General features: G+C 38.1%; 5 protein-coding genes and 1 pseudogene across 8 annotated transcripts; 2 read left to right on the top strand and 4 right to left on the bottom strand.

Annotated features, from left to right (window-relative positions):
• Positions 1–733: 733 nt before the first annotated feature.
• LOC111804123 (berberine bridge enzyme-like 14) lies at positions 734–3,451 on the bottom strand. Its single transcript, XM_023688822.1, has 2 exons — positions 2,524–3,451; positions 734–1,900 (listed from the first exon to the last, which is right to left on the bottom strand). Exons 1-2 carry the CDS (start codon positions 3,173–3,175, stop codon positions 876–878), a joined length of 1,677 nt encoding a protein of 558 aa, XP_023544590.1. The 5' UTR covers positions 3,176–3,451; the 3' UTR covers positions 734–875.
• A 925-nt stretch (positions 3,452–4,376) lies between these two features.
• On the bottom strand, positions 4,377–6,547 carry LOC111804113 (eukaryotic translation initiation factor 3 subunit D-like). The gene has a single exon (XM_023688809.1). It carries the CDS (start codon positions 6,397–6,399, stop codon positions 4,696–4,698), a length of 1,704 nt encoding a protein of 567 aa, XP_023544577.1. The 5' UTR covers positions 6,400–6,547; the 3' UTR covers positions 4,377–4,695.
• Positions 6,548–7,287: 740 nt separating this feature from the next.
• LOC111804114 (berberine bridge enzyme-like 8) lies at positions 7,288–9,084 on the top strand. The gene has a single exon (XM_023688811.1). The coding sequence runs from the start codon at positions 7,348–7,350 to the stop codon at positions 8,935–8,937; it is 1,590 nt and encodes a 529-aa protein (XP_023544579.1). The 5' UTR covers positions 7,288–7,347; the 3' UTR covers positions 8,938–9,084.
• Positions 9,085–9,102: 18 nt separating this feature from the next.
• Positions 9,103–11,141, top strand: LOC111804115 (annotated as a pseudogene).
• Positions 11,142–11,233: 92 nt separating this feature from the next.
• On the bottom strand, positions 11,234–16,063 carry LOC111804120 (alpha N-terminal protein methyltransferase 1-like). Its single transcript, XM_023688818.1, has 7 exons — positions 15,642–16,063; positions 15,355–15,413; positions 14,822–14,941; positions 14,043–14,144; positions 12,788–12,842; positions 12,423–12,520; positions 11,234–11,583 (listed from the first exon to the last, which is right to left on the bottom strand). The coding sequence occupies exons 1-7, from the start codon at positions 15,910–15,912 to the stop codon at positions 11,461–11,463; spliced, it is 828 nt and encodes a 275-aa protein (XP_023544586.1). The 5' UTR covers positions 15,913–16,063; the 3' UTR covers positions 11,234–11,460.
• Positions 16,064–18,764: 2,701 nt separating this feature from the next.
• Positions 18,765–26,394, bottom strand: LOC111804117 (serine/threonine-protein kinase tricorner-like). 4 transcript variants are annotated; one of them, XM_023688816.1, is made up of 14 exons: positions 25,991–26,394; positions 25,028–25,250; positions 24,467–24,641; positions 24,115–24,198; positions 23,584–23,825; positions 22,684–22,903; positions 21,499–21,578; positions 21,340–21,424; positions 20,984–21,115; positions 20,792–20,905; positions 20,608–20,655; positions 19,773–19,860; positions 19,499–19,555; positions 18,765–19,396 (listed from the first exon to the last, which is right to left on the bottom strand). In XM_023688816.1, the coding sequence occupies exons 2-14, from the start codon at positions 25,207–25,209 to the stop codon at positions 19,260–19,262; spliced, it is 1,644 nt and encodes a 547-aa protein (XP_023544584.1). In that variant the 5' UTR covers positions 25,210–25,250; positions 25,991–26,394; the 3' UTR covers positions 18,765–19,259. The 4 variants fall into 4 exon arrangements, with proteins under 4 accessions (XP_023544584.1, XP_023544582.1, XP_023544581.1 ...); XM_023688814.1 differs by having other exon boundaries at positions 18,780–19,402; positions 25,028–25,253; positions 25,991–26,390; XM_023688813.1 differs by having other exon boundaries at positions 18,780–19,402; positions 25,991–26,389.
• Positions 26,395–27,966: the final 1,572 nt, after the last annotated feature.

The following is a 27,966-nucleotide window of genomic DNA, read 5'->3' as shown; positions in this document are numbered from 1 at the left end:
GATGAGCTAAAATTGAAATGGCGTGGGGAGGAAGAGGATGAAAAAAAAGGCATTCTCATTGACCATTGGAGGTTCGTTCTCTTAACTTCCAAGGTTGAGTAATACAGCTAATACCTCTGTTCTTGAAGGTTAAGTTGAACAGCTCATGAAGTTATTTAATTTTTATATACATAAAATTCAAATTATTGGAGGAATAAATTATAATAATAAAATTATATGAATATAATTATGATTTTCAGATGAGATATTTTTAGGTAGTTGTGAATCTAATGGCCTATATTTATCTCTCAGTATTTATAGGATAAATTAAAATACTTCATTTTTATGTGTAAAAATTAGATCTCCATACGATGATTTAAGATCCCGATGATTTATGTAGTTGACACTGACAAGAGTTCCTTGACCCGGATAGACCCCCGCCAAGGAAATTCCTTACTTGTTGTGGCACGGAGGTGACGAGCAGGTAGACAAGCCGACTTGGAAATCTTGTATTTTCATTACCAGGGAATTAAACTGAATTATGTTTTGGTTTTAAGTTTTTATTTTTATTCTAAATAATTTTATTTAGGTTGCATACAACATTTGTTATGGGTAATAAATTACTTCTTTAACATATTCTTTTAGAACTGTAACATCACCTCTTTGTATGCAACGAAGTTCACCGCTGTGTAAGAAAAGTAGGGTCCTTGCATATTTCTGGAAAGGATAGAAATAGTTATGAAGAATGTATTGAGAAAGCTTTTGATTTCATTGATTAGGCACTGTGAGTATCATAGCCATTCCTTCAAAGCAATGGCTACAACCACTTATTATTTTTCAGATACAAACAAACAAATCATACTCCAAACCCATCATCTTCGTTGATTCAGGGGAGATCAGCGGGTGGGGATACTCTGTTCATTCTTGAAGAAGTTGTGGGGATCAACCTTGGTCTTCACCTCCACCAATCTCTCAAAATTCTGTTTGAAATACCTCTCCCCATAAACCTTTCCTTCTCCCACGTTCCAATGCGTGCTACTTCCCACGTCAATGTCTCTGTAATTCAGAAACGCTTCTCTCGGGTTCTTCGTCACGTAAGGAGTCATTGCTTCGTACAATTTGTTAATCAAGTTTAAGCGTTCATCCGCTTCCTTTTCCCCTTCTTCCTTCCAGGTGGTGGAGTACTGGATTTTGAATTTCACGCCAGCTCTGTGTGGAAATGGCGTCTCCGTCTCTGAAATCTGGCTCATTTTGCCTCCGTATGGGTTGCACACGATACCCACTAGTTCTGTTTCCATCACCGCCTTCCATATCGCGTCCAACCCCGACTCTGTAATGGGTTCCCTCACGTAGTCCGATTTCCGCTTCAGAAAAGTATTGGGTCGGACTGCTCTGTCCAACAGAACTTCTGGGGTTGACCCTTTTGGGAAATTTGCCCAAAACAGAGCCGACTCAATCCAACTCATTTCAGAGCAATCCTCCTTCTGCAATTTCAAACTGGGTATGTGCTTATTCATAATCTCTATGAGCGTGTTTGCTGGCCCTAGAAACAGCGCCCCCAATGAAGCTTTCCCTGTCTTCAGCCCATCTTTCCCCTTGGCGGAGTTTAGCATCAGTCTTATGTACAGATTCTCATCCAGCTTATCTGTGACTCCCTGCCACTGCAAGAAGATGTCCGTTGCTTCTTCTTCAATCAGCCTCTCAACTTCAAAGACCGTCACCGTTTCTGGGACTTGAACTAATTTTATCTTCCATGAGAGAATGACTCCAAAGCTCCCTCCTCCTCCTCCTCTAATGGCCCAGAACAAATCTTCCCCCATTTGTTGTTTGTTTAGGATCTCCCCTTCAACATTCACAATCTCTGCATCCAAAACGTTGTCGACGGAGAGCCCAAATTTCCTCATCAAAGTCCCATACCCACCTCCTGAAATGTGTCCACCAGCACCCAGCGTTGGGCAAACGCCTGCAGGGAAGGCATGGACTTTGCTCTTGCTAGCAATGGCGTGGTAAAGCTCCCCCATGGTGGNACTTCTGGGGTTGACCCTTTTGGGAAATTTGCCCAAAACAGAGCCGACTCAATCCAACTCATTTCAGAGCAATCCTCCTTCTGCAATTTCAAACTGGGTATGTGCTTATTCATAATCTCTATGAGCGTGTTTGCTGGCCCTAGAAACAGCGCCCCCAATGAAGCTTTCCCTGTCTTCAGCCCATCTTTCCCCTTGGCGGAGTTTAGCATCAGTCTTATGTACAGATTCTCATCCAGCTTATCTGTGACTCCCTGCCACTGCAAGAAGATGTCCGTTGCTTCTTCTTCAATCAGCCTCTCAACTTCAAAGACCGTCACCGTTTCTGGGACTTGAACTAATTTTATCTTCCATGAGAGAATGACTCCAAAGCTCCCTCCTCCTCCTCCTCTAATGGCCCAGAACAAATCTTCCCCCATTTGTTGTTTGTTTAGGATCTCCCCTTCAACATTCACAATCTCTGCATCCAAAACGTTGTCGACGGAGAGCCCAAATTTCCTCATCAAAGTCCCATACCCACCTCCTGAAATGTGTCCACCAGCACCCAGCGTTGGGCAAACGCCTGCAGGGAAGGCATGGACTTTGCTCTTGCTAGCAATGGCGTGGTAAAGCTCCCCCATGGTGGCCCCTGCTTCCACCGTGGCAGTTTCACTGGCAATATCGACAGTGATGGCTCGAAGGTTGAAGAGGTCGAGGATGACGAAGGGATGATGGGAGATATAAGAGAGGCCTTCATAATCATGGCCCCCACTGCGGATTCTGATCTCTAAGCCAGCCTGTTTGGCGCAGACGACGGTTGATTGGACGTGAGATTTGAGCTTTGCTGCGACAATGACTAGCGGTTTAGGGGTTTCGGGGGTGAGAAATCTGCTGTTTCTGATGTAAGAATTGAGGGTTGGTAAGAAGGTAGAGTTGTCGGGGGTGAAAATGGCGTCAGAAATGGGGGACTGATGCTGTCCGTGTGTGGTTAGACATTGGATAAAGGTGTCGTGATCAGAAGCAGAGGACATCCATGGAGAAAGAACCAAGATGAGAGAGAGGAATGCGAGGAGGGAAGAAGAAGAGGAAGATGAAGGCCCCATTTGTGTAATGGTTTGAGGATGTTTGGGAGATTTGGTGTTGTTATATATAGGAGAATATGAGGATGGACAGACCGTGAATTCAGTCGTCATCTCCAATTTTGGGCATTTCTTGTTTTGCTTTTGTGGACATTTCTTCAATTGCCATTTCCACGTTCGGCGCAACTACGGGTAATTATATAAACACATGATTTGGTTTGTTTAATTAGGAAATACACTCTAACTCAAATATGTGACGTTTGTAATAGATTTTAGTGATAATGTTGTAATTATTGAATGTATGTGTAATGTCATGTCTAATTATTGAATGTATATGTAATGTCAATGTATGTGTAATGTCATGTCTAATTATTGAATGTATATGTAATGTCATGTCCCACACTTGAAAATTTGGATTCGGAACCTAATAGCTTTGACATTCATTTGCATCATCAACCACATGATCACCTTACTTCTTGCTTAGTTTAAAAGGTTTAAAAGTGAAAGACTATCCCAACTAATTTGTCTTCAATTCCTTTGAACCTTTTAAAGCCTGTACGGTTTTTCCCTTTGTCATTCGCCCCGAACATCAAGCATCATACGCCTCTCTTAATGTTTCAAGAGTTAGACATTCCTTCATTTTATTGAAAAGATGTGATACTTTATTTATGGCCATTTGGCAAAGACTTCATTTTTTAATGATTTTAGTTTAAAGTCTTCATTTTTACTTGTGTCTTCGCCCCAACCCCAACTAGCCGCAGAGAATGAACTTTTTCCCCTCCAACAACCAAAAACACCTGTGTACTCTTCTTCAGAGTAGAGAGTTGTAATGTTATATATTTGAGGTCCATAGAAATGAATGTTGGTAAAATGATGTGAAAAACATGCGTATTGTTAAGTTAAAGAAATAAGAAAACCAATCTATTTATTAATCTGACAGTGGTCAGTTAAAACAATAACCAACACGGTACCATTCGACAGCTTCTAGGATAAACGGATGACAAAAAGGATCGTTCAAATAAAATTAGAAAAAGAAATTTCGGATTACTTTATACCGAAGTAAGATGATGGGGTCAACTAAAAGTAAGCAGCCAAATAACAAAGCAGATTGAGAACTTCTCCAAGACTAGCAAGCATCTTCTCCGGTGAATGCTGCATAGCGAATAGAGCCTGCTACTCCAACGATATATATATATATAGGAAATGTAGAAAGTAGAGATACAAATTAGTTTCAGAAGCAAGCAACAAAACCTTAAACAGCTCAGCTCAGCTCATGTTCAACATTCTGAAGGTATCATCAGCTCATGGTGTAGTGTATCAAGCAAATCCTTGGCAGACTAACTTATTCAAAACGAGAATCCACAAGAAACTATGTCTCAATACAAATATATATATATATATATATGACTGATGGAAAGAACTCATGTTCAAAATTTCCAGGATAGCATAACCAGCTATAGCTAGCAAAACGTTTTAACAACTGAAAGTTACTCGAGCAATGTGTATTATGCTTGCAGGAATCCAAAACCAAAACCAATACCAAAATGATAATCTCATAAAAGAAAGGGAACAAAAAGACACAAAAGGTTAGAGTTTTAACTTCCTCAAGCAAGTCGAATGAATGCTGCTGTGACTTAAGCTTGAGAAGCAGCATCAACCTTCTCTTCTGCATCATCCGTCCCCGCATTAACAGTGACACCATTTTCATCTTCTCCTGGTGGTTGCACTTGATCCTCCTCAGCCAGTGGCTCCTCAACATAATCATTCTCAAATGCATCTGCAGGAACCTCATAGATCCTAACCTGTGGTTTCGATGGGTCCTTGACCAAAACATACTTGCCTTCGTTCAATTTCATGCACAAATCCACGATAGACTTAACAATACCCCACATGTTAGACGTATTCAAGTTAATTTGAGCTGCAAAATCCTTAGGTTTATATCCAACAACGGCTAAGATGACATGGTTGAAGTGATCGCGAGGATGAACCCTAGAGACATACCCCAACTTCATCATATCTGCGCTAGCCAACAGAGCTTGAGCTGTCCATTTTGCCAATTTATTAGCATTGTTCTTCAACTCAGTGGCCAACACAGCACCCCTCTGTGTCTCCAATTTCTGCCTCCAATCGACACCAGAATATTTGGGATCAAATTCATTAAGAGCATTCAGAGTCAAAAATGATCTTTGCTTATTAACCTCCATAACACTTTGAACCTCACACCTCGCCACAAGATACATGTCATCATCGAGCTTCCACCTCCTATACCTATAAGCAACAGAAGCGACCTCCTCACCCTCATTTGCAAATGGGTTTGGCTCGTCAAAGGCCACCTTACTTCCGTCTCTAACCAAAACTTGCTGCGAGAAGTTCTGATTAATGTAAGCAGCTTCAACACTCAGTGAGTAAGCTGAATTGATATCGTCCTTCGCTTCTGGCAAGGGTTCCTGAGATGTCTCGTGGACGGGAAGCAAATCAAGTTGCGACCCATCCCTCTTATCAAAGAAAAGCTTGTTCCCAACACGCTGAACCACAATATCCCAGGAGTAAACCGATCTGGTTGCGCACATAAGGGAAGAAAGGATGGCATCGGTAGCAAAAACTGTGGCTTTGTCCTCATTTGCAAGACGACGAATGACAGGGTCGTCTGTAGTAGTTACCTTGAAGAAGTTGCGGTTCTTGAAGCGCTCAAGGCGGCGCTCGTTCTTGGGAGTGATTCGGTCGTATGCACGATCATAGAACTCTAGCCCGCCGCACAGAAGAAGGTCTTCGGGCTCAGGAACAGAGAAGGACAGCTTCGAGAACGTGGAGAAGGGAATCTGATCAAGCATGTTCCATTCGGGTTGAATTTCCACAGAGGATTTGAAAACAGCAGCTTCACGACGGGGGGCATTGACATTAGACCTATTGAGGTTGTAAAGACGATCACGGCGAGCCCGCTCCTTCTCAGCCTCGCGCTTCCGAGCTTCAACTTCTTCGTCACGGCGCTGAGGTAGCTGCGTCCTTTGTTGGTTGAATCGCCATTTAGGGCCAAATTTGGGACGCGGAGGAGGCTTTCCATCAACCAAACGGAAGGACATGTCCTCGTCAGCATTGGCTGGGAAGGAATCGTCATTGGTGAAGTCGAAGACGGAATCGGAAGCAGTCTTGGGGCGACCAGGGTTATTCATAGTTCGGGTCCAATCAGCGATCCGGCCAAGCCTATCGGAGCGAGAGAAGGGAGCGAAGGGAACATTGAGAGGGAGGTTGGAGGAAGCGACGAGAGAATCGGAAGAGTCCGGCGGACCCCAACCGTCTGGGTTGTAGGGAACAGCTCCAACTTCAAAGCCTCCGACCATCTGTAATCGGATAGAGTTTCTCCGATACGAAGGAAGAGGCAAAATCAGAGTTGGAGCGGCACCAGGGAGCAGCAGGAGAGGCGGGCGGATGAAAAAACCCTAGCCTTATGGAGTTCACTGAAGAGAAGGTGTAAAATTACAATTCAGCCCCTCTAGCCAAAGTAACGATCATTATTTCTCTTTCATCTTTATAATGAGAGAGAATAAATATTATTCCTTTTTTAAATTATTTTGTTGTTTTTATCTCAATTTTAAAACAATTAGGAAGATAATTATGTTTAAAATTACCGAATAATGTTGGATTTGGTAATATAATGACTATATTAATGATAATAAAATCGAATTCATAAATAGAAAAGTTAGTCAAACCAACATAATTAGTTTTCTTAATATAGAAATGAATCTCCTGGATTTCCTCAATTTTACTATTCCTTTTTAATGTAATGTATTATGTAACATACATTTTATTTTTTAAAAATTTTAAAAATTATCCAAAACTATTTTCAAATATGCTTGTAAATCATCCGTAGACCTTTCTATTTTTTTTTTTTTTTTAAATATTTGAAATTAGATTGGAAAAGGATATTTGAGTAATATAAATAAATTAATTCACGATCCTGAACCACTCGGATTGACAAGGAGCATTACACAAACATTCACAAATTACTATCCATTACACCAAAATTTTATAAAATTTTAAGTTAGGATTATCCAAAAAAAAATATATATATATATTTCCTAATTAAACAAATGAAATCATGTGTTTATTTTATTACCAATGGTTGCACCCAACGTGGAAATGGCAATTGAAGAAATGCGTACAAAAGAAGAAAACTAGAAATGGCCAAAAATCGGAAACGACGACAGAATTCACGGTCTTTCCATCCTCATATTCTCCTATATAATAACAACACCGAATCTCCCCAACATCCTCAAACCATTACACAAATGGCGCCTTCATCTTCCTCTTCTTCCTCCCTCCTCGCATTCCTCTCTCTCATCTTGCTTCTTTCTCCATGGATGTCCTCTGCTTCTGATCACGACGACACCTTTCTCCAATGTCTAACCACACACGGACAGCATCAGTCCCCCATTTCTGACGCCATTTTCACCCCCGACAACTCTACCTTCTTACCAGCCCTCAATTCTTACATTAGAAACAGCAGATTTCTCACCCCCGAAACCCCTAAACCGCTAGTCATTGTCGCAGCAAAGCTCAAATCTCACGTCCAATCAACCGTCGTCTGCGCCAAACAGGCTGGCTTAGAGATCAGAATCCGCAGTGGGGGCCATGATTATGAAGGCCTCTCTTATATCTCCCATCATCCCTTCGTCATCCTCGACCTCTTCAACCTTCGAGCCATCACTGTCGATATTGCCAGTGAAACTGCCACGGTGGAAGCAGGGGCCACCATGGGGGAGCTTTACCACGCCATTGCTAGCAAGAGCAACGTCCATGCCTTCCCTGGAGGGGTCTGCCCAACGCTGGGTGCTGGTGGACACATTTCAGGTGGTGGGTATGGGAATTTGATGAGGAAATTTGGGCTCTCCGTCGACAACGTTTTGGATGCAGAGATTGTGAATGTTGAAGGGGAGATCCTAAACAAACAACAAATGGGGGAAGATTTGTTCTGGGCCATTAGAGGAGGAGGAGGAGGGAGCTTTGGAGTCATTCTCTCATGGAAGATAAAATTAGTTAAAGTCCCAGAAACGGTGACGGTCTTTGAAGTTGAGAGGCTGATTGAAGAAGAAGCAACGGACATCTTCTTGCAGTGGCAGGGAGTCACAGATAAGCTGGATGAGAATCTGTACATAAGACTGATGCTAAACTCCGCCAAGGGGAAAGATGGGCTGAAAACAGGGAAAGTTTCATTGGTGGCGCTGTTTCTAGGGCCAGCAAACACGCTCATGGAGATTATCAATCAGCACATACCCAGTTTGAAATTGCACAAGGAGGATTGCACTGAAATGAGTTGGATTCAATCGGTTCTGTTTTGGGCAAATTTCCCAAAAGGGTCAACCTCAGAAGCTCTGTTGGACAGAGCAGTCCGACCCAATACTTTTCTGAAGCGGAAATCGGACTACGTGAGGGAACCCATTACAGAGTCGGGGTTGGACGCGATATGGAAGGCGGTGATGGAAACAGAACGAGTGGGTATTGTGTGCAACCCATACGGAGGCAAAATGGGCCAGATTTCAGAGACGGAGACGCCATTTCCACACAGAGCTGGCGTGAAATTCAAAATCCAGCACTCCACCACCTGGAAGGAAGAAGGGGAAAAAGAAGCGAATGAACGCTTAAACATGATTAACAAATTGTACGAAGCAATGACTCCTTACGTGACCAAGAATCCGAGAGAAGCGTTTCTGAATTACAGAGACATTGACGTGGGAAGTAGCACGCATTGGAACGTGGGAGAAGGAAAGGTTTATGGGGAGAGGTATTTCAAACAGAATTTTGAAAGATTGGTGGACGTGAAGACCAAGGTTGATCCACAGAATTTCTTCAGGAATGAACAGAGTATCCCCACCCGTTGATCTCTCCTCAACCAACGAAGATGAAGCATGTCGACTATGATATGTTTTGATATAATATCTGAAAAATAATAAGTGATTGTAGCCGTCGCTTTGAATGAATGGTTATTATACTCACATTGGTTATCATTGAAATCAAAAGCCTTCTAATTACTTTCTTCATATACTTGTCTACTTTTTTACAATTACGTACAAAAATAACTTGATTAGCCGTACAACTTAACCTTCAAGAACAGAGGTATTAACTGTTTTACTCAACCTTGGAGGTAATAGGAAGAACCAACCACCAATGGTCAATGAGAATGCCTTTTTTTCATCGTCTTCCTACACACGCCATGTCAATCTTAGCTCATCCTCGGTCGCCCATGGTGATTCCAACTTCATTATTAATCCCAATCCTTACAACCCTTCTCCTCATTCTCCCTTCAATTGCGGCGGCTTCTCATCACACCCTTCTCAGCTGCCTTTCCGACCATTCTTCGCCATCAGCTTCCCCAATCTCCGAAGCTACCTTCTTCCCCGACAACCCATCTTACTCCCCTGTCTTGAACTCTTACATCAGGAATCTAAGGTTCGCCTCCCCAACTACCCCTAAGCCCTTGTTCATCGTCGCCCCGACCCATATCTCCCACATTCAAGCCTCCATTCTCTGATGCAGAATCTACGCCCTAGAACTCAGAATCCGAAGTGGTGGCCATGATTACGACGGCCTCTCTTATGTCTCCGATTCCCCTTTTGTGATCCTCGATATGTTCAATCTTCGATCTGTAGCTGTCAACATTGAGGATGAGAGTGCGTGGGTGGACTCGGGAGCAACCCTTGGCGAATTATACTTCAAAATTGCAGAGAAGAGCAAGATCCATGGATTCCCAGCTGGGGTTTTGCCCCACGGTTGGAGTTGGAGGCCATCTCAGCGGCGCTGAGTACGGTAATTTGATGAGGAAATTTGGGGTTTCTGTGGACAATGTAGTTGATGTTTTGATGTTGATGCTAATGGTAGGGTTTTAGATAGGGAATCAATGGGGGAAGATCTGTTTTGGGCAATTTGAGGAGGAGGTGGAGCTAGTTTTGGTGTCATAGTTTCATGGAAGTTTAAGCTTGTTCCTTTACCTGAAACTGTCTCCGTTTTTAGAATGGAGAAAACCATGGAGGAAGGTGCTGTAGATATGTTGTACAAATGGCAGGAAGTTGCTGACAAAATTGATGAAAATCTGTTCACAAATGTGGTGATTCTTTCTGCAAATAAAAAAACCCAAAAGACAGCAAAAGCCAAATTCATTTCCTTGTTCCTAGGAAGTGCACAGAAGCTGTTTTCCTTAATGTCTGAAACACTTCCTGAGTTGGGTGTGAAGGCCGAGGATTGTATAGAAACGAGCTGGATCGAGTCTGTTCTGTTCTGGTCCAACTACCCCATTGGGACTCCTCAATGTCTTGCCCGAAAGGCAACCCAACTCTGAAAAGTTCTTGTAGAAGAAATCAGACTACGTTCAAGAGCCAATCTCCAAGGCAGATCTGGAAGGAATGATGAGGAAAATGATGGAACTGAAAAGACCAGCGCTGACCTTCAACCCATACGGTGGGAAAATGAGTGAAATTGCAGAGAGGGAAACCCCATTTCCACACATAGCAGGGAACAAATACAAAATACAGTACTCAGTGACATGGAAAGAAGAAGGCGAGGAGGCTGCAGACAAGAACGTGGAGCTGATCAGAGAGCTTTACACCCTATATGTTTCAAGATCGTCTAGAAGTGCTTATTTGAACTACAGAGACGTGGTTTTGGGGGTGAATGGAAATGGCAACGCAAGCTATTGGGAGGCAAGGTGTTGAGGAAGAAAGTATTTCAAGGGAAACTTTGACAGATTGGTGGAGGTGAAGACCATGGTGGATCCGGGCAACTTCTTCAGATATGAACAGAGCATTCCATCTGTTGCAGCAGCCTTTGATTCTAATGGCAGAGCTGAGAGCCTTTGATTCTAATGGCAGAGCTGAGAGCCTTTGATGTGTGAATATCACTGCTTGGCTGAGTGATCCATCTTCTACTACACTAAAATGCAAAAACGTCCCTTTTCCTTTCCGCTGGGGTTCGTTCCTATATTATCTCAGGGATTTGAGCAATTAAGCTTAATTATCCCATTAGTTGCCTTAGCTATGTGGTAACTAGATTTTGTAAGTTTGTATAAATAACAGGGATTTAGTTCACTGCAGATCGGGCAAATATCTTTTGAAACAATTCTTGAAATGGAAAAATAGGAATACAAAGTTGGTCCAAGAAACCATTCTCTAAAACTAGCTTGGGTTTTGGAATTTTCTTTTGTTCATATCTTTCAAACGAGAGTATTCAACAATCAATAACAGAAAGTTAACAAAGACTAAGAGAGGTCATACTTATCACTTGAAGATATCTAAAACATGAAATCTGTACAAACAAAAAAGGTTCAAAAGTAACCGAACACAAATGTATCATTGCTAGCCAAATCACAGCAACTGACTCATTCAGAAAGGATAGAAATGGGATCAAGATCCTCACTTGATAACTCCAGGTCTATTGATTTGTTCCCTTCTGGTACGAGAAATCCTCCTGGGCACCTCCGTAGTTAATGCATACATCTTCACAGGAAATAATTCCTCGGGAAATCCCTTTTGGTCCTAAAATCATGAGCACAATAAAGTAGAAGAAACTCGGTATTTGAGAGGAGGAATAACACAGGGTTCAAGTTTGCAAGGTAAGTGAGTGCACATGTAATAGAATTATACCCAGTTATAAGGAGTGTTAATGGATTGAGTTGGGACGTGCTGGTTACAAGTTTATTCATATTCAATCTAAGTAACCCAATCCTTTATAAGCAAGGTAAGCTTCTCTTCACACTGCTATTGAATTGGCTAACTAGTTCACATTTCATTTGATTTTTTTCATCAAATAAATGCAAATTAAATTCCTTTATGGAATAAGTTCCGGAATCCAGTATGAATTTGCGAGCAAGTTGCAAGGTAAGCTACTAAGACCTGTCAATCGTGGTAAATAGCAATGTGAACGTGAACCATAAAAGGTGCACTACCTATCAACTGCATGCTAGTTGAAAAGTGGCTACCCTCTCCAATTCTTAGCAAACAACCGCTTTTGTTCATTTCTTTAGGGTAGTGAATAAACCAAGTATAGTGAGGCAAAGCAGGAATGTTGATAGCACTAGTTTACAACTTCATAGAACTAATAACTCAATCCCAATATTTTGAGATCAGAAGGCATCCTGACTGGAAGGATAGAAATCTAAGAGCCCTTATGAACATAACCAGATGAGTCTCATTTATCATGTCTTGATATTTGAAGTGACTTCCACAGACGTATTTATGAAACAAAAATCGATTAAAATAAAATAACAACCGAGAAAATCATTTTGCAATCTGGTTTGATGATGGAACAGATGGAAAAAAAATAAATAAATAAAAGTTGCATTGAATAGACTAAACCAAATGCATAGTCACTTTACCCTTGATTTAAACGGATAGAGTCCGCACTGATTGAATAGATCTTTATAGTATGGATCAGATCTTGTGATGCTTCGATCTTCTTTATCTAATATGAATCCTGCAACAAGATACAATACTTGAGTTTTGATATATTCATTTTAATTTTCAGCTAGAATGGTCCCACTGGAAAGGTCGATGAGGCAGACATGCTCTTTAAATACAAAGGTTTTTCTTTTTCTGGAAAGAAACAGAAACTTCATTGAAAATAGAACAATGAAAATCATTTTCATTGAATGCAGATATAAGGTATTGAAATTGAGATAATATATCTTTGTAACTAGACAGCATAATATTCATAACAAAAAGAACTGAAAATGGCAGGTACCAGATCTTGCAATATTTTCCTTCAGAATGAAAATTCCGCCAGCTTTTAGGCCCAACTGAAAGTAAAGAGCCAAAATAGGTCATAAGTCTACCTGATGACAGCATTCATAGCATTCTTAATTCTTAAGAGTTAAATCCAGCTATCAAATTTTTTTTAATAAGAGTAATCAGAAACATGAAACTTTTGATTGATTGCAAGGTGTTTCGGAGACATGAGAAATTGATTAATTGTAAGATATGCTATCAGAAACATGAACGACTATCGATGTGAAAGGAAAACTGAAACAGTAAGAAAAAAATAGAAGCACAATAATTAATGTTCAGAAACGACCTTATCATTTACAAGAAGCACCATAAGACTCACTTAGAATGATTTTCAAGCCAAGACCAACAATATAATGATCATTTCATCTTTTTGTGTTACGAGGTGTCTAAGTTTTTCTTTTCAGGAAATCAGTTCAAAGCAATTCTTGGGAAGTTTGAACAAAAGGAAAAAGTATACTTGAACAAAAGGCAAGAGATCCAGAGGAGGTTTGAAAACTACAAATGCCAGTTTGCACCTTTTTTTCCTTTTGCAATAATGATGATTTTCTCGTCAACGCCAACTCAAAGTCCTTTTTGTAAACAAACCTTAACCTAGGTGGATATATCTTGTCTATCCTTGTGTTTCCCACTTTCTTGTGAGAAACGACTTCCCTTGTTGATTACCGATACAATATTAAGAATTTCTATGTTCAGTATAAATGATCAAAAAGATATTTCCCTTTGATATTAAATGAAATATTGAAATTTTCATGCATAAAGTTATTTGGGATCTTTCTTAAACTATATATGTATATATATTAGTACCATGTTAGACAAGACACAGACGGAGTTTAGATGAGTATTTAGCCTTGATTACAGAATTGTAAGTTTGAATCCGAATAGAGCCTTCAAGCTTCCATTAACAGTAAATTTTGTCACCGGTATGTCTATTGACATTTTCACATCTTAGTCTCTAATGTGAACATTATATTGACATTTTAGTAACTAATTCAAAATATAGCATCCACATTAGAAGAACCACACAACAAATAAAGGTGGCAAAAAAAAAAAAAAAGGTAAGAGCTAATGTCAGAAAAAAATTACAAGATCTAAATATCTGAAGGGTTACTGACAGCTAGACCACTTTACAGCCAAAAGGCCCCAAGAAATGGTAAATAACTCAACTAACAAAATTCTTCAGAGCTTGATTCAAGAAAAAGAGAACAACTTACCTTGGCTCTTTTAAAGAACGAGATAAAGTCCTCATCAGTGAGATGTCCAATACACCACTGAACCCAAATAACATCATATCTTCCTGCATCTGGCGTGAATTCCTAACAGTAGAGTAAAATCTAGATGTTTTAAAAGAGCGACAACGGGTTGAGCCAGTTACAAAATCAAGAAACATCCAGCCAAATACATGAATGTCAAAGTTAATTCAGACAGATAGGCATTTGGCATTCAAAGTTTACCGCTGGAGATCAAATATAAACAGACAGGAAAATGGAGAAGATCCAATGGCGCAGTAGCATCTACTACGATACTATAGCAGCTTATCACATAAAACTCCTCAATACAATGTCTTACCTACTGGACGTTGTACCTGTATTCTGTGACATCTAGACATATTAAAAGTTGTTTTCCAGTTTTTTTACTTATTTATTATTTATTTAATTTCAAGAAATACAGGGCGTGAGGATTAAATCTCCGACCTCAAGAGACAGAAGTACTGTCTAAGCCATCTAGCTATACCCATGTTTGCAATTGTTTTCCAGTTTCTTATAACTCTTTCCTTTTCAATCGCATACTAGAGGATGGTGTGAGTTGGAGGAAAAAGTTTAAGAATAGGCTCTTTATACAAAAAGCAGAATTCCTTTCACATCCAAAAAGGTACATAGATTACCAAGTACCACCTAAAGCAGCAAAGAGAAGAGCTTCAGCATACAAAACCACAGAATATAACAAATTTGCTAATTTTGCATTTGTTGGATATCACTACATTACATACTACCTGTAGCGGCACGCAAAAGAAGTTAGTGGCTTTGTGCAGATCAGAGGCCCCATTATTTTCAGGAGCCAAGCTTTCACGGGCAGCCTCTAGGAAATGTGATACAGGTTCAAGAAGATCAACCTAAGGCTCAAAAAAGGATAAATAAATAAATAGACTTTTTTGTAGGGGTAAGTTCGTATACTAGTAGACCAAAGAAATTACGAGTAAGAAAAGTACATGTTATAGTATTTTTTTTCAAATTGAAGGCAACGCATTGATTTCAGAATCATGAAAATCTATATCAAAGCATAACATGAAACACCAATCACCAGAAAACCATTTATTGAAGTCAAGGAAATGAAACAAATAGCTGAACCTCGATAATGGTATCCTGAGAGATGTACGAATCATTCGAACTGTCTGATCAGATTGCACAATCCAAAAGCCAAAGCAAGCACCATTTCATAAATTTTACTCCAAAAATCCCAAGATAGACAGATAAAAAGCAAGAAAGTAATATGGCAGCAACAATAAAGTAACTTGTATTATCTTACCTCATTAAAATATCTGATAAGAAGATTCTTCGTGACTCTCCCAATGCCAGAACCACAATCTGCAATAGCAGGCAGCTCCGGCATTAGTAAAACTACGTGCTCAGATATAGAGCATGAACGAGAAAGTAGTGCAACTCATCATATGCACAAACTAAACAAACTCGAGTAGGAATAAAAGTAAAAGAAGACTAAATTGTAAGAAAAGAAGTAGAGCATGTACTGAAAGCAGGTCATAAACAAAAATCTGGAATTCAAAAAAATTAAGAAGTGGATATAAACAGACATACCAAGAGCGAGAAGAGGGCGGTCTTTTCCAGCAAGAGGGAAACGTTCGGCCAAAATTGATTTGAGAAAGACTTCACTGCCGAAGATATCGCCGTCGCTAACATGACCATAGCCACCCAAAACCCCATTGACCGATGCCTCTACACCTTGCCAATACCCTACGCCTTCACGATACCACTGGGTGCGCTTAGTGGTATCTCCGACCTGCTCCATCCACATCTCCTTGGCATTCTTGAACTCGTTGCCGTCTGTATCAGCACCGCTGCCCTCCATTCGGTAGGGCTAGGGGTAGTCCTTGATCCTGCTTCGATGCCGAAAGCGTTGGCGCGCCTGGTGTTCCAGTGCTCTGATTTTGTTCGCCTTGCTTTGGTTTGCAAATGAAGGATAGAAATAGAAATAGAACCGAGTGTCCCGAGTGTGGAAAGTGAGGAGTCCTTTAGTGTAAAAAGATGCGGGGAATGGGCTTTTGTGTTGCTGACAGGCAAATCAATTATGGTGATCTCTTTCTCCACCAACCAATAATGCAATGCAGTGTACGGAAAGCCCAAATCAATTATGGTGATCTCTTTCTCCACCAACCAATAATGCAATGCAGTGTACGGAAAGCCCAAATCAATTATGGTGATCTCTTTCTCCACCAACCAATAATGCAATGCAGTGTACGGAAAGCCCAAATCAATTATGGTGATCTCTTTCTCCACCAACCAATAATGCAATGCAGTGTACGGAAAGCCCAAATCAATTATGGTGATCTCTTTCTCCACCAACCAATAATGCAATGCAGTGTACGGAAAGCCCAAATCAATTATGGTGATCTCTTTCTCCACCAACCAATAATGCAATGCAGTGTACGGAAAGCCCAAATCAATTATGGTGATCTCTTTCTCCACCAACCAATAATGCAATGCAGTGTACGGAAAGCCCAAATCAATTATGGTGATCTCTTTCTCCACCAACCAATAATGCAATGCAGTGTACGGAAAGCCCAAATCAATTATGGTGATCTCTTTCTCCACCAACCAATAATGCAATGCAGTGTACGGAAAGCCCAAATCAATTATGGTGATCTCTTTCTCCACCAACCAATAATGCAATGCAGTGTACGGAAAGCCCAAATCAATTATGGTGATCTCTTTCTCCACCAACCAATAATGCAATGCAGTGTACGGAAAGCCCAAATCAATTATGGTGATCTCTTTCTCCACCAACCAATAATGCAATGCAGTGTACGGAAAGCCCAAATCAATTATGGTGATCTCTTTCTCCACCAACCAATAATGCAATGCAGTGTACGGAAAGCCCAAATCAATTATGGTGATCTCTTTCTCCACCAACCAATAATGCAATGCAGTGTACGGAAAGCCCAAATCAATTATGGTGATCTCTTTCTCCACCAACCAATAATGCAATGCAGTGTACGGAAAGCCCAAATCAATTATGGTGATCTCTTTCTCCACCAACCAATAATGCAATGCAGTGTACGGAAAGCCCAAATCAATTATGGTGATCTCTTTCTCCACCAACCAATAATGCAATGCAGTGTACGGAAAGCCCAAATCAATTATGGTGATCTCTTTCTCCACCAACCAATAATGCAATGCAGTGTACGGAAAGCCCAAATTCATCGACATAAGGTTGGGCCTATGTGCTGATCTCTTTCTCCACCAATAATGCAATGCAGTGTACGGAAACCCTAAACTCCCCCAACCTCATTTTCCACCATTATGAATTAGGGCATATGGGGTCCCTCCCATTTTACTTTTTTGCTTTAAAATTTCCAAGATTGTTGTGATGAACAAAAGGGTTGGTGATCAACATCTTGTGATTTGCATCCATAACAACTACAACTACAACTTCTTCTTCCTCCTCCTCCTCCTCTCACAATATCACTCAAATCGCCTTCCTAATTCTCCATCCAAAATCAAAAGGGTTGGGGATCATGAAATTTGGTCATTCAAGGAAGCATCAAATCAAAACCCTCCCACAAAACTGCCTTTAAACCCCACATTTGGCTTTCACAGAGACTCGCTGACACACCTTGTTTAAACACACCTTGTTTGCATTGATGATTAAAATAGTGAGGAGGAATTTTGTCCTTACATGGGCTACTACTTCTACACATTAAATATAATAATTTAAGTGGAAAGTAGGGGCCCATTCCATTAAACTAAAACCATATAATAAAATAAATATATATCTTCTTCATTCTGTGCAACTGCTTTAATTAGGATGTGAGTGTGTATGATCTTCCATACAATTATTTTTCATTGGAAAATATATGACATTAATTTAATATGGAACGGATGGGATTATATGTTAACCTATCTTCTTCTCTTCCTCTCATCTTCTTCAGTATCAAAATTGTCTTGCTACCCACACTTTGGTGTCAAGTTATACAAGGCATTGGGTTGACTCTGTTGGGGATGCACAAAAGACTATATGTGAGATCCTACCTTAGCTGAGAAGGAGAACGAAATATTTCTTATAAGAGTGTGGAAATCTCTCTCGACTAAGCGCGTTTTAAAACCTTGAGGGAAAACCATGGAAGGAAAAGCTATATATATATTTTGTTCTTTTGCTTTTTTCTTCGTATAGGGATTAATGCAAACGAGTGAGTGTTTTATTTACTTTCGACTTTCGCTCGTTTCTTAATTTTTCTTAAACATTTGTCGTCCATTTATTGAAACCATAAATACAGGTCTTTGCAAAATTGTAAAACCCTACTTATCCTTTCTTTTAAAAGAGTACATCAAATCTCATACTCTTATTTCTTGTACTCACTTTTTCTTTTTTATCTCCTCTATCACATGTCAAAAGATGCAACTTTTGACTCAACTTTAAGACATTATCAATTCTTGGACATCAAAAAAAGATCATAGTACCAACTATTGTCGTCGGTTCCAATTTAATGTTGTAGTTAGGAAGTAATTAAAAGTAAACAAATTTGATCCTATGATTTCATTGATTGTTTCCAAATTCCACTTTGATCGTTCAACGATTGGTTTCCAACCGCGCAGGGATCGTTCAACGATTGGTTTCCAACCGCGCAGGTTGTTGGCAGAGCCACCGCTAAGAAACTTGAATATGAGAAGATGACAGCTTGGTCAAAAACAAGTGATGCCATGTTTTAAAAATATACATGAAATGAAATTGGAATTTGAATTAGTCCTTAAATCCTTATACACTATAACCACATTGAAGTTTTGATGCTATAATTCAGCAACATACTATACTTCATTCCAATACCACAACTTAGAAATGACTGAATCACTCCTCTCAAACACATCAGTGATGGAGGAAAATGCAGATTTCCTGAGCTGAATCAACTTAAATTCTGCTGGATTCTGGCTGTGAGTAGCAGAAGACTCATGGCCATCTAATAACATTTGGAAACCTTTTTCCGCCGTAGGGGTTGGGAAAAAAATCCTAACTTTCTGTAAACTTCTAACTCACAAGAAGGCTAACTAGCCGGGTGGGAATCTATCATTGTCAATAAAGATTACAGAATCTACAACATTTTATACAATATCACACTTTTCCGATCCCCTTCCTCCTGTAGTATAAAACATAGACCACCTCCCCTTTGAGCTAAGCTAAGAGGCAAGTTGTGACTTGACCTTTCATTTTCCCCATCGCTTCTGCTGTTGTTGCAGTGATCCAGTTGAACGAGGTGATGGATCGGGGCTTTCCGAGACTTCGAGATGGGTTGGCAAATGATTAGGAAAACTTCTTTGAACAGGCTGCTCTGAAGAATCTGCTGTGGCTAAGAAAGGGGGGAGAGAGTCAAACAGAGAGGCCAGAAGGTAAGAATATGTTATGGAACCGAACAATGTGAATCAAAAAATTTGTGAATGTGTACCGAATAGAGTTGTAACAGATGGTCTCTTGGTCTTGTTAAGCTTTTTCCTCGTCTCAGCTGCAAGTAGAGATTGAAGCAACTATAAGTTCGTGGAATTTAAGAAACTGGTGGAATACGGTTCATGTAAAACATACTAACAGAACCATACATATCATAATGCTAGAACGAAACTTGGACTTGAATATTAACCGTATTGATATACTACTAACTGGGACTGCCCCATGTTCATTTCGAACTGAGTTGTTAGATTGAATGAAAATAAGTAGATACATACTAATGCCAGACAAGTGGTGTTCGTTGACAATTTCAAAATTCTTGTACGTATAGCCAACAAAGTTTACATCCTTGGGTGAAAGCTTCTGCTGAACAACAAAAGCTTGTGTCAGTCGGTACAGAAAAAAAAATAATAATAATAGGAGAAGGAACAGGGACGGTAAGATGCACATAGCCACAGTTCAAGAATAAACAATATAAATATTCTAGAGCAAGCATTAAAATGAAAACCAACAAAATTTAGCATGAAAATCTGTGTCCTTGCATTGAAAATTTTGAGATTCTGTACCACTGCAAGCACTTGTCAGGTTAACCAATCATATGGCATTTAAAATTAATGGTTGTTTGGACATGTTTTTACTTGTTTGTAACAGTTTTGTATATAACGTTTTACAAAGATGTCCTTAAAAACATTCTACCAATCTTAGCAGAAGTGTTTTTTTGACGTTCCATCAATCCTATGACATTTCAAATAATAATAATAATAATAGTAATATTGAAACTTTTTGATTCACAAAGATATCTGTGGAAGTATTAACATGTCAATGGAAACACATTTCCATGCTGGTAATCCTCATCAGATAAATTCCGATCATCTTTTAAAACAAGTGATGGTCGGAAAAAAAAAAAAAAAGGAAAAAAAAAAAAGGAAAAAAAAAGAAAAAAAAAAAAACTTGAGACATGCCAACTAAAGAGGTTAAATATCTTAAGATTTTCTCACTTTCCAACACATTGAAAGAACAACTGTCAGCAAACATACCGGATCACTTATGTGATTAGCTGAATGGAAGATTTAAAGGCTTCCCAGAACAAAGAAAAAACAAAAACAGACTTGCCTTTCTCAAAGGACCCGACTTTGATGGAGTTTGACCTGGCACACCCAGCTGCATAACACAAAAATTCACTATAACAGCTGTTTTGATATCAATTCTTTTACTACCGTAACAAATTAATGCCATCCTCATTCAGATAGCAAAGTAACCAATAACTGGCCACTATACGGAAAATGATAATATTTACCTCTTCATACTTCTCAAAATTTCGAGTGTCTAACTCATCATGGATCTCTGGGATGATAACAGCTTCCATTTGATATAATTTATCCCATTGTATCCCTTTAAACCATGGATGCGCCTAACAAGGAGCATTCGTTGAGCCATATAATCAATTTAATAAATGAATTGAAAAGGATAAAGGAACTTATATGCCAACCTTAATTTCTATAGCTCCTTTGGTTCCAATTCTTTGCTCAACATTGCATAAAAGTTTGCAAATAAGATCTTTGGCCTCAAAGGAAAGTTTTGCTTCTTTTGGGAATCTCAAATGAGTTCTCCAGTTAATGATCTGCACAACATACATTTACCATTTGTTTGATGATCATACTTAAGATCAGAAGTTAGCAGTACCATCATTCGTTTCATAGGCCAAAATATGTAACCTTGAAGATCTAATATTATGCCATAGAATTTTAAACATGTATTTTAACCATTTTCATTACCTAATCAAGAGAGCTAAGGAGAGGTCTATATGCCTACTGCCTATGTTCACAAAGTGTTGATTGCTCATACCTTTCTACAAGTAGACATTGGATCATCAGAATAGAAAGGTGGAAATCCCACAAGCATTTCGTACATAATTGCACCAAGGGACCACCTAAAAGAAACTTCTTATTACAATTTGATCAAGAACCATATTGAAATGATGTTAGACACAAGAAACAAGCATACCAGTCGCACTCAATTCCATATCCTTTCCTCAATAACACTTCTGGTGCAATATAGTCCGGCGTTCCAACAGCAGAATAAGCCTAAAACCAACACATAATTAGAATGAAAATTATAATAAAATCACTAGGAAACTTATGTACAGATAAACACATACATATGAAGGGAGAAAGAGAAGTTCGACAAAATATGTACACCTGTATATACATAAGGATGTGAAATGGACACATTGATTTAAATTAAAAAGAAAAGGGTTATATCTTTTCTTCTATTAAAATTAACGAGAAAGTTGACAGGAAGCTAAAGCTGTTACTTATATTTTTCAACAATCATACGTCCATAGCCAACTAAGGGTACAGGATCTTGGGGTAAGATTGCCCCCACCTAAAAAGAAGTAAATATCAATTAAAATAATTTGAACAAGAGTTGGAATTTCATCTCTAGATTTACGACTAAATGGAAAGCTATGACGCCAAAATATCTGAATGATCAAAGAAAGAATGTCTGATAATTAAATTAAAAATAAATAAAGATGGAAGTAGGGCCCTGAATTTGAGTTGGAACTAAAAAATGCAATGTCAGGGACAAAAATTTCAACAGGCAATTTAGAATTCTCACCAGATGGTTGAATTATATATATTAAATTTCCATGCACCATATATCGGTCTGTTACTTAATCTTTATCTAACCAAGAAAAAAAAAACGAAAGAAGAGCAAAGAAGAAAATATAGTTGCTGTTCAGGAAGAAAAATAAATCAACTCATGATCAATAAATTTTGATTGTGTTTGTCTTTGCCATTCTATTTATAAGACGTAGAAGCACTGTAACAAACAACTTTGAACATCTTCATGTCTGTAATAAAATATATATATATATATATATATATCACAAGGAAAATTCTGTCATATTCAAAGGGAATGACACAAAAATCTGCAATAACCAGAAATGTAATTCAGATGTCACACAGTTTGTGAATAAGAATTCTGGCCATGAACAAATAGTCAACCCCCAATTACGCTTCACAAGGATAAAATAATGGTAAATCTTGTCAAGCATTGTTTCTTGAATCTTCCTTCATCCAACAAAATTTTATTTTATAACATAGAATTAGAAATCAAACATTCAACTTCCCAACATATAAGGAAATGGAACTATGAGGGAGAGAGAGAGAGAGAGAGAGCACAAACCAACGTTCGTCTGTTCTTTTGCCAATGTAACAATTGCTCTTGTTGTGTTCGTTTCGACACACTATTTTGACTATCAGGAGATCTGACATTGTTCCCCACTATATTTTCTTGCTCGGTGAGATTAGGGAAACTGCTAGACTCCAAGGGTTTACACAACCCAAAATCTGAGAGTTTAATGTGCCCATAACGATCAAGCAGTAAATTATCAGGCTTGATGTCTCTAAAAAGCAGAGAAAATTCACATTACTTAAATTTGTAAATGGCACTCAATGTAACAGTTTCTAAAAATTCTGAAATACAAAATTAAAAAAAACACTCATGAGAAAAAAGAGATGCAGATAAGAAGCGTAAATATGAACCAACAGGGAATTTTAAGAAAACAATCTAGGGGAAGAACATGGTTTTTGTGCTGATAAAATGATACCAGAAATTTGAATTTAAACTATTCTATGTGATAATCATATCTTAAAATGTGAGGGGAAAAAATGAAAAATAAAAAATACAACATCCTAGAAATGGACAGTTGCGACTGTGGCCCAATTCATGCAACCGCATATCTTCCAATATGTACCACAAATAGTCTCTTTTGCTAGAAAGGCGTCGTAGAAACAGTGGCTGCTTGGCCAGCTTTTCCAAGAAAGGAACGCTTAATCTTTTTATTATAAGAAAATTCATATTCAAACATGATTAACAAATAGTAAAACCACAAAATGTTTTTTCCAAACACTTCCTGAACAAAAATGCAAGAAGGAAGTGAAACCAATCACTAGCCATCAACGAAAGCTAGTTAAGACAATTGTTTATTTTATGAATCAAATAAAGATTGAGCAAAAACCATGACAAGAGCAAGCTATGGAAGATTATTGAAAGAAGAAGAAGAAGAAGAAGAAGATATAAAACCTGTGAATGTAATTATGCTTGTGAATGGACTCTATAGCAAGGACTGTTTCCCCAACATAAAATCTAGCCTCATCCTCCGTCAAAATGTCCTTGCGCATTAACAGAGTCATCATATCACCTCCAGGAAGATATTGCATTATAAGATACAAAAAATCCTCATCCTGAAAGGAGCAGTATAACTTCACAATGTAGGCACTGTCAACCTCTGCTAGAAGATTTCTTTCAGCTTTGACATGTTCCACCTACAACAAACAAAATAAAATACAAGAGTCAAATATCTGCAGAACCAAAGGAGAATTATTTTCATCTTCCTATTCCTTTAACTTTATTTTCTTTCCAAAAGGATCTGAAAAATAATAACCGAAACAAACCCTACTTTCTCTAACCATTTAGCATATGATCACATGACTAAAGTTGATGCTACAAAAAGCTCTGTACTAGTGATCTCTAGGAAGAATAACCATCAACTAAAATATTTGAAATGATGTCAATCCATCATCAAAAAATTTAGGGCCAAGGTTTCAGAAATACCTGTCCCCTGCGAAGCATCTCAGACTTCTTAAGCTTCTTCATTGCATACACGTGACCTGTGGCTTTTTCTCTACAAAGTCTAACCTGCAAAACGATATAGAAAGAATAACTATTATAAGAACCTCCTCAAAAAAATGATCATAAGAAGATCCCGTGTATCTATATCCTTGCAAAGATACGTACTTTCAATAGTCTACATGTATGTTTTTGTACTATTATCATTGAACCGAGATATAAAAAAAAAAAAAAAAAATTAGACAACAAACAAACAAGTGTAAAGTGAACGCGAAATAAACACTGGTTGGGATTTAAAAGTTCATATAGTAACATGGCAAAGTTGTTAGAAACATACCTCCCCAAATGCCCCCCTTCCTATAATTGTCAAAAGTTCAAAGTCATCAACACCCATTTTATGTCTACGAAGACGCATGTACTCGGTCTCCTTCTGTTCTAAATATTTAAGAACGTTTATTTGGTCTTCCTCAGAAGCATCAGCATCAGCAAGCCTCCTCTCCAACACCCAACGTCTGTCGAATGCAAGAGTACAGTTAAAATATAGCTATACATGTCTATTAACATAAAAAATAAAAATAAATGAATAAACGTTACTTCAATTTCAGGGTTAAATACGTTAGTAATATTAGAACCGACCAACTGCCTATTCTAATGATTTCCTACTCGTTCAAAATTAAGAGTAAGATCACTTCAATATTATATCTGGTATGAAAGGAACCAAATAATCCAATGAAAGGATAAAAACATTATAATCACTTCAATAAAAGTGCATATATTCATAAATATGAATTCTACGACCCCTCACAGATTTTATTCCAAGTATTATGCTTGATCCCATGGAGAGCCAACAAGTGTAACCAGACTATTTGAACATAAAAAAGTATACACAAAAAAATACCTCTCCTTCCTATCTTGCAATGACTTCATTTGAGATTTGTAATGGTTTTCGATATATTGCTTGGCAACCTCCACTTTCTGTTTTGTCGCACTTGAAGGTACATCTTGAACCTCATTCTCACTTGCACTCTCCTTCTTTTCTTTATATTGGAACTTCTGAAACCAACTCCTTGCTGAATCCATAATAACTCTTTCAGTCACGATCAGGCATTATTATTTTCCACCTGCTTATATAAAGAAATACAATAATGGTTATTGTTTCATGATATAATTGGATCATTTCATATTGATGAAGAACAAGGATAAAATAGCAAAAAGAGAGAAAAATCTGCCAATGATGAAACTGTGTAATACAAAAGAATACAAATGTCTCATGATATGAAATAGATTGAGAATTCTGAAGCCATCCCTATAACAGTAGAAGGTGCAAGAACACCAAATGATCACTATATTCTGGTAATTTACTTAGGTTCACCAAATTATTCTTCCCGCACTCGCCAACCTATAAAAAAAAGTTCCGCGCAAAGGATTGCAGGGATGCGGATTAAGTGTATAAATTTCTTGACGCTGATAATCCTACTCGTTCCCAAAACTTATATCCTTACAAACCAGATAGCTCTATGATGCATGTTCATGAAATTTTCTTATAAAACTAGATCCCTCAAATTCAAATTCTCTCGAGTCTTGATCACAAGCTGCCATGATTAACCATATACTGCTTCGGCAAATACATATTACATAAAAACGTCCAAGCGCAACAGGGAAACAACTAGCAGCAACAAGAAGAACACAATCAATTATGTTTCTTCAGAATTAAAAGAGCAATAATCATAACAATACCGATGAAGGCCCATACGTTAAATCAATAACTGCTCGTAATCTATAAAGAATCATCCAAAAAAGAAAACAAAAATTATGTACACCCCATCGCGTCCCCAAATCAAAAATAGGGAAACAAAATAACCTCGGGGAAGAAGACGGAGCACTGTTGATGATCGGAGCCTTAACCCTGGGTGTCTCTTCTCTCTCTGTTTGTCTGTGCGAGAAGTGCTTTTGAAGCCTGTATTCGTTGCAGTAGGTGATCCACTTGCTCCACGGAGATTAGAAAAAAAGAAAATCCAAAAGAAATGGAATGGGAATAACAAATTGAGTAGTCAATTCAGGTGCGGATAAAGCAAATTGATGAGTGTTGAGTGAATTGTGCAATTACAAACAATTGGGCGGCACGATTGATTAGGAGCAAACTCGATGGAATTTGCGGATAAAATAATCTCTACTTGGTGGAACTCACAGTGACGTTGACAAGGGAGCTGCTGTCCGCTGAAGTCCACTTTCGGAAACCGCTTCCGGCGCGACGGAGTTGAATAGCGTTGACGATATAATCAAAGCGTACCAACACGTGTCCCCTTACCAAAAGATTGTGGCCGGCTACGTGCGACCACGTCGGCTCCGGCTCAGCCAGCAGATGATTGGGTCTACCAATCTCCACCGCCCACGTGTTCGGTTGATTAGACTCGGTTTTCCGTCTCCCCTTTCTCTTTTTCAAACCGCCTTCCATTTTCGACCCACTGACTCCGCGATTCGCCCGACCCAGCCCATTGTTTTCTTTTCTTTTCCTTTTTTTTTTTTTTTTTTTTTTTTTTAATTAAACTATAAACGTACTTTTCCATATAACCAAATTGATAAGTTTTGAAAATTAAATAAAAACAAAAAATAGGGTTTATTTGTTTTATGGACTTCTAACGTAAATAACTGTTTGAATTTGTGTTTAATATGTATTTGAAATATTTATAATATATTTCAAGTCAGTAAATAAACGATCAATTATATTTAAAAATAAAATTGAAAAGTTTAAAGAAATTTTATTTTCTTTATTTAGAGATTAAAAAAATTGTATGGGATATATGTATTTGAAAGGATCAAACTGAGAATGGATCCAATTTGCCGTGCTCATTAAAGTCGTGTTTTTAATTAAAACCTTAACATTACTATTAATTAATTAAACTTAAATCGTCTCTCAACCAATAAAAACTTGCATGGTGACGTCAGTAAAGCTATGCAAAATTGAAATAATCAAGTCAAATTCCATTTTTTTTTTTTTTTTTTTAATAGGCGGTAATAGAGTATTGTTATTTATTGATGGAGAACACGAGATGATTAAGTATTACAGTAATTTACAAAGTTGTCAATCAAATTATAGTTGGGCCATCTGTCCTAATAATTGGGCTTCATCAGGCAAGGAACCCGGCCCAAATAAGGAAGACGATGATATTTAGTTTTTATAACCGTTTACAATTTAAATCTTAAAATAATACTTCTATCTAGACTCATCTTGAAATTATTTCTGGAAAGTACATGAGTGAGGACAAAATAATGTGATCACATCAAACAAAAATACGATCATTAAATGTCGAATGGAGAATTGAATTATTAATTAAAAAGTGTAAAATCGAGGTCCACGTGTTTTTTTATATATATATATATATATAAATATAAAAAGGTGAGGACATAAGGCATGGACAGTAATTATTAAAAAAATAAAATCTCGAAACCCACCTGGATTTGCTTCTTAAATGGAGGACCAGCTGGTCTTCTATTTTGTCCAATGGACCATATCTGACCAACTACACTCTACCTCCGTCTCTTCTACTAACTACATGTTTTTTTAAAAAATATAATAATATTCCTCACAATCATTTATCTAAACAAATTTTATATTTTATCATCCCTTAATTACTCAAATTAACATTTTTTAAAATAAATTGATAAATTAAATAAAATACGATCATAATTCTAAATTTATTACTACAAGATTCTACGAGAATATACTTGGATGAGACATGTTTAAATAAGTAAAGTTTTTATATATTAAAAAAAGAAAAATAATAATTAAATAGATAGAATAATGATGAAGAAGTTGATAAATGTAAGAAGAGACAT

This window comes from Cucurbita pepo, chromosome LG10 (genome assembly GCF_002806865.2).
Source record: "Cucurbita pepo subsp. pepo cultivar mu-cu-16 chromosome LG10, ASM280686v2, whole genome shotgun sequence".
In the NCBI taxonomy this organism is placed as follows: Eukaryota; Viridiplantae; Streptophyta; class Magnoliopsida; order Cucurbitales; family Cucurbitaceae; genus Cucurbita; species Cucurbita pepo.
The sequence above is the reverse complement of the archived record's forward strand: the minus strand, read 5'-3'. Positions and strand labels throughout refer to the sequence as shown.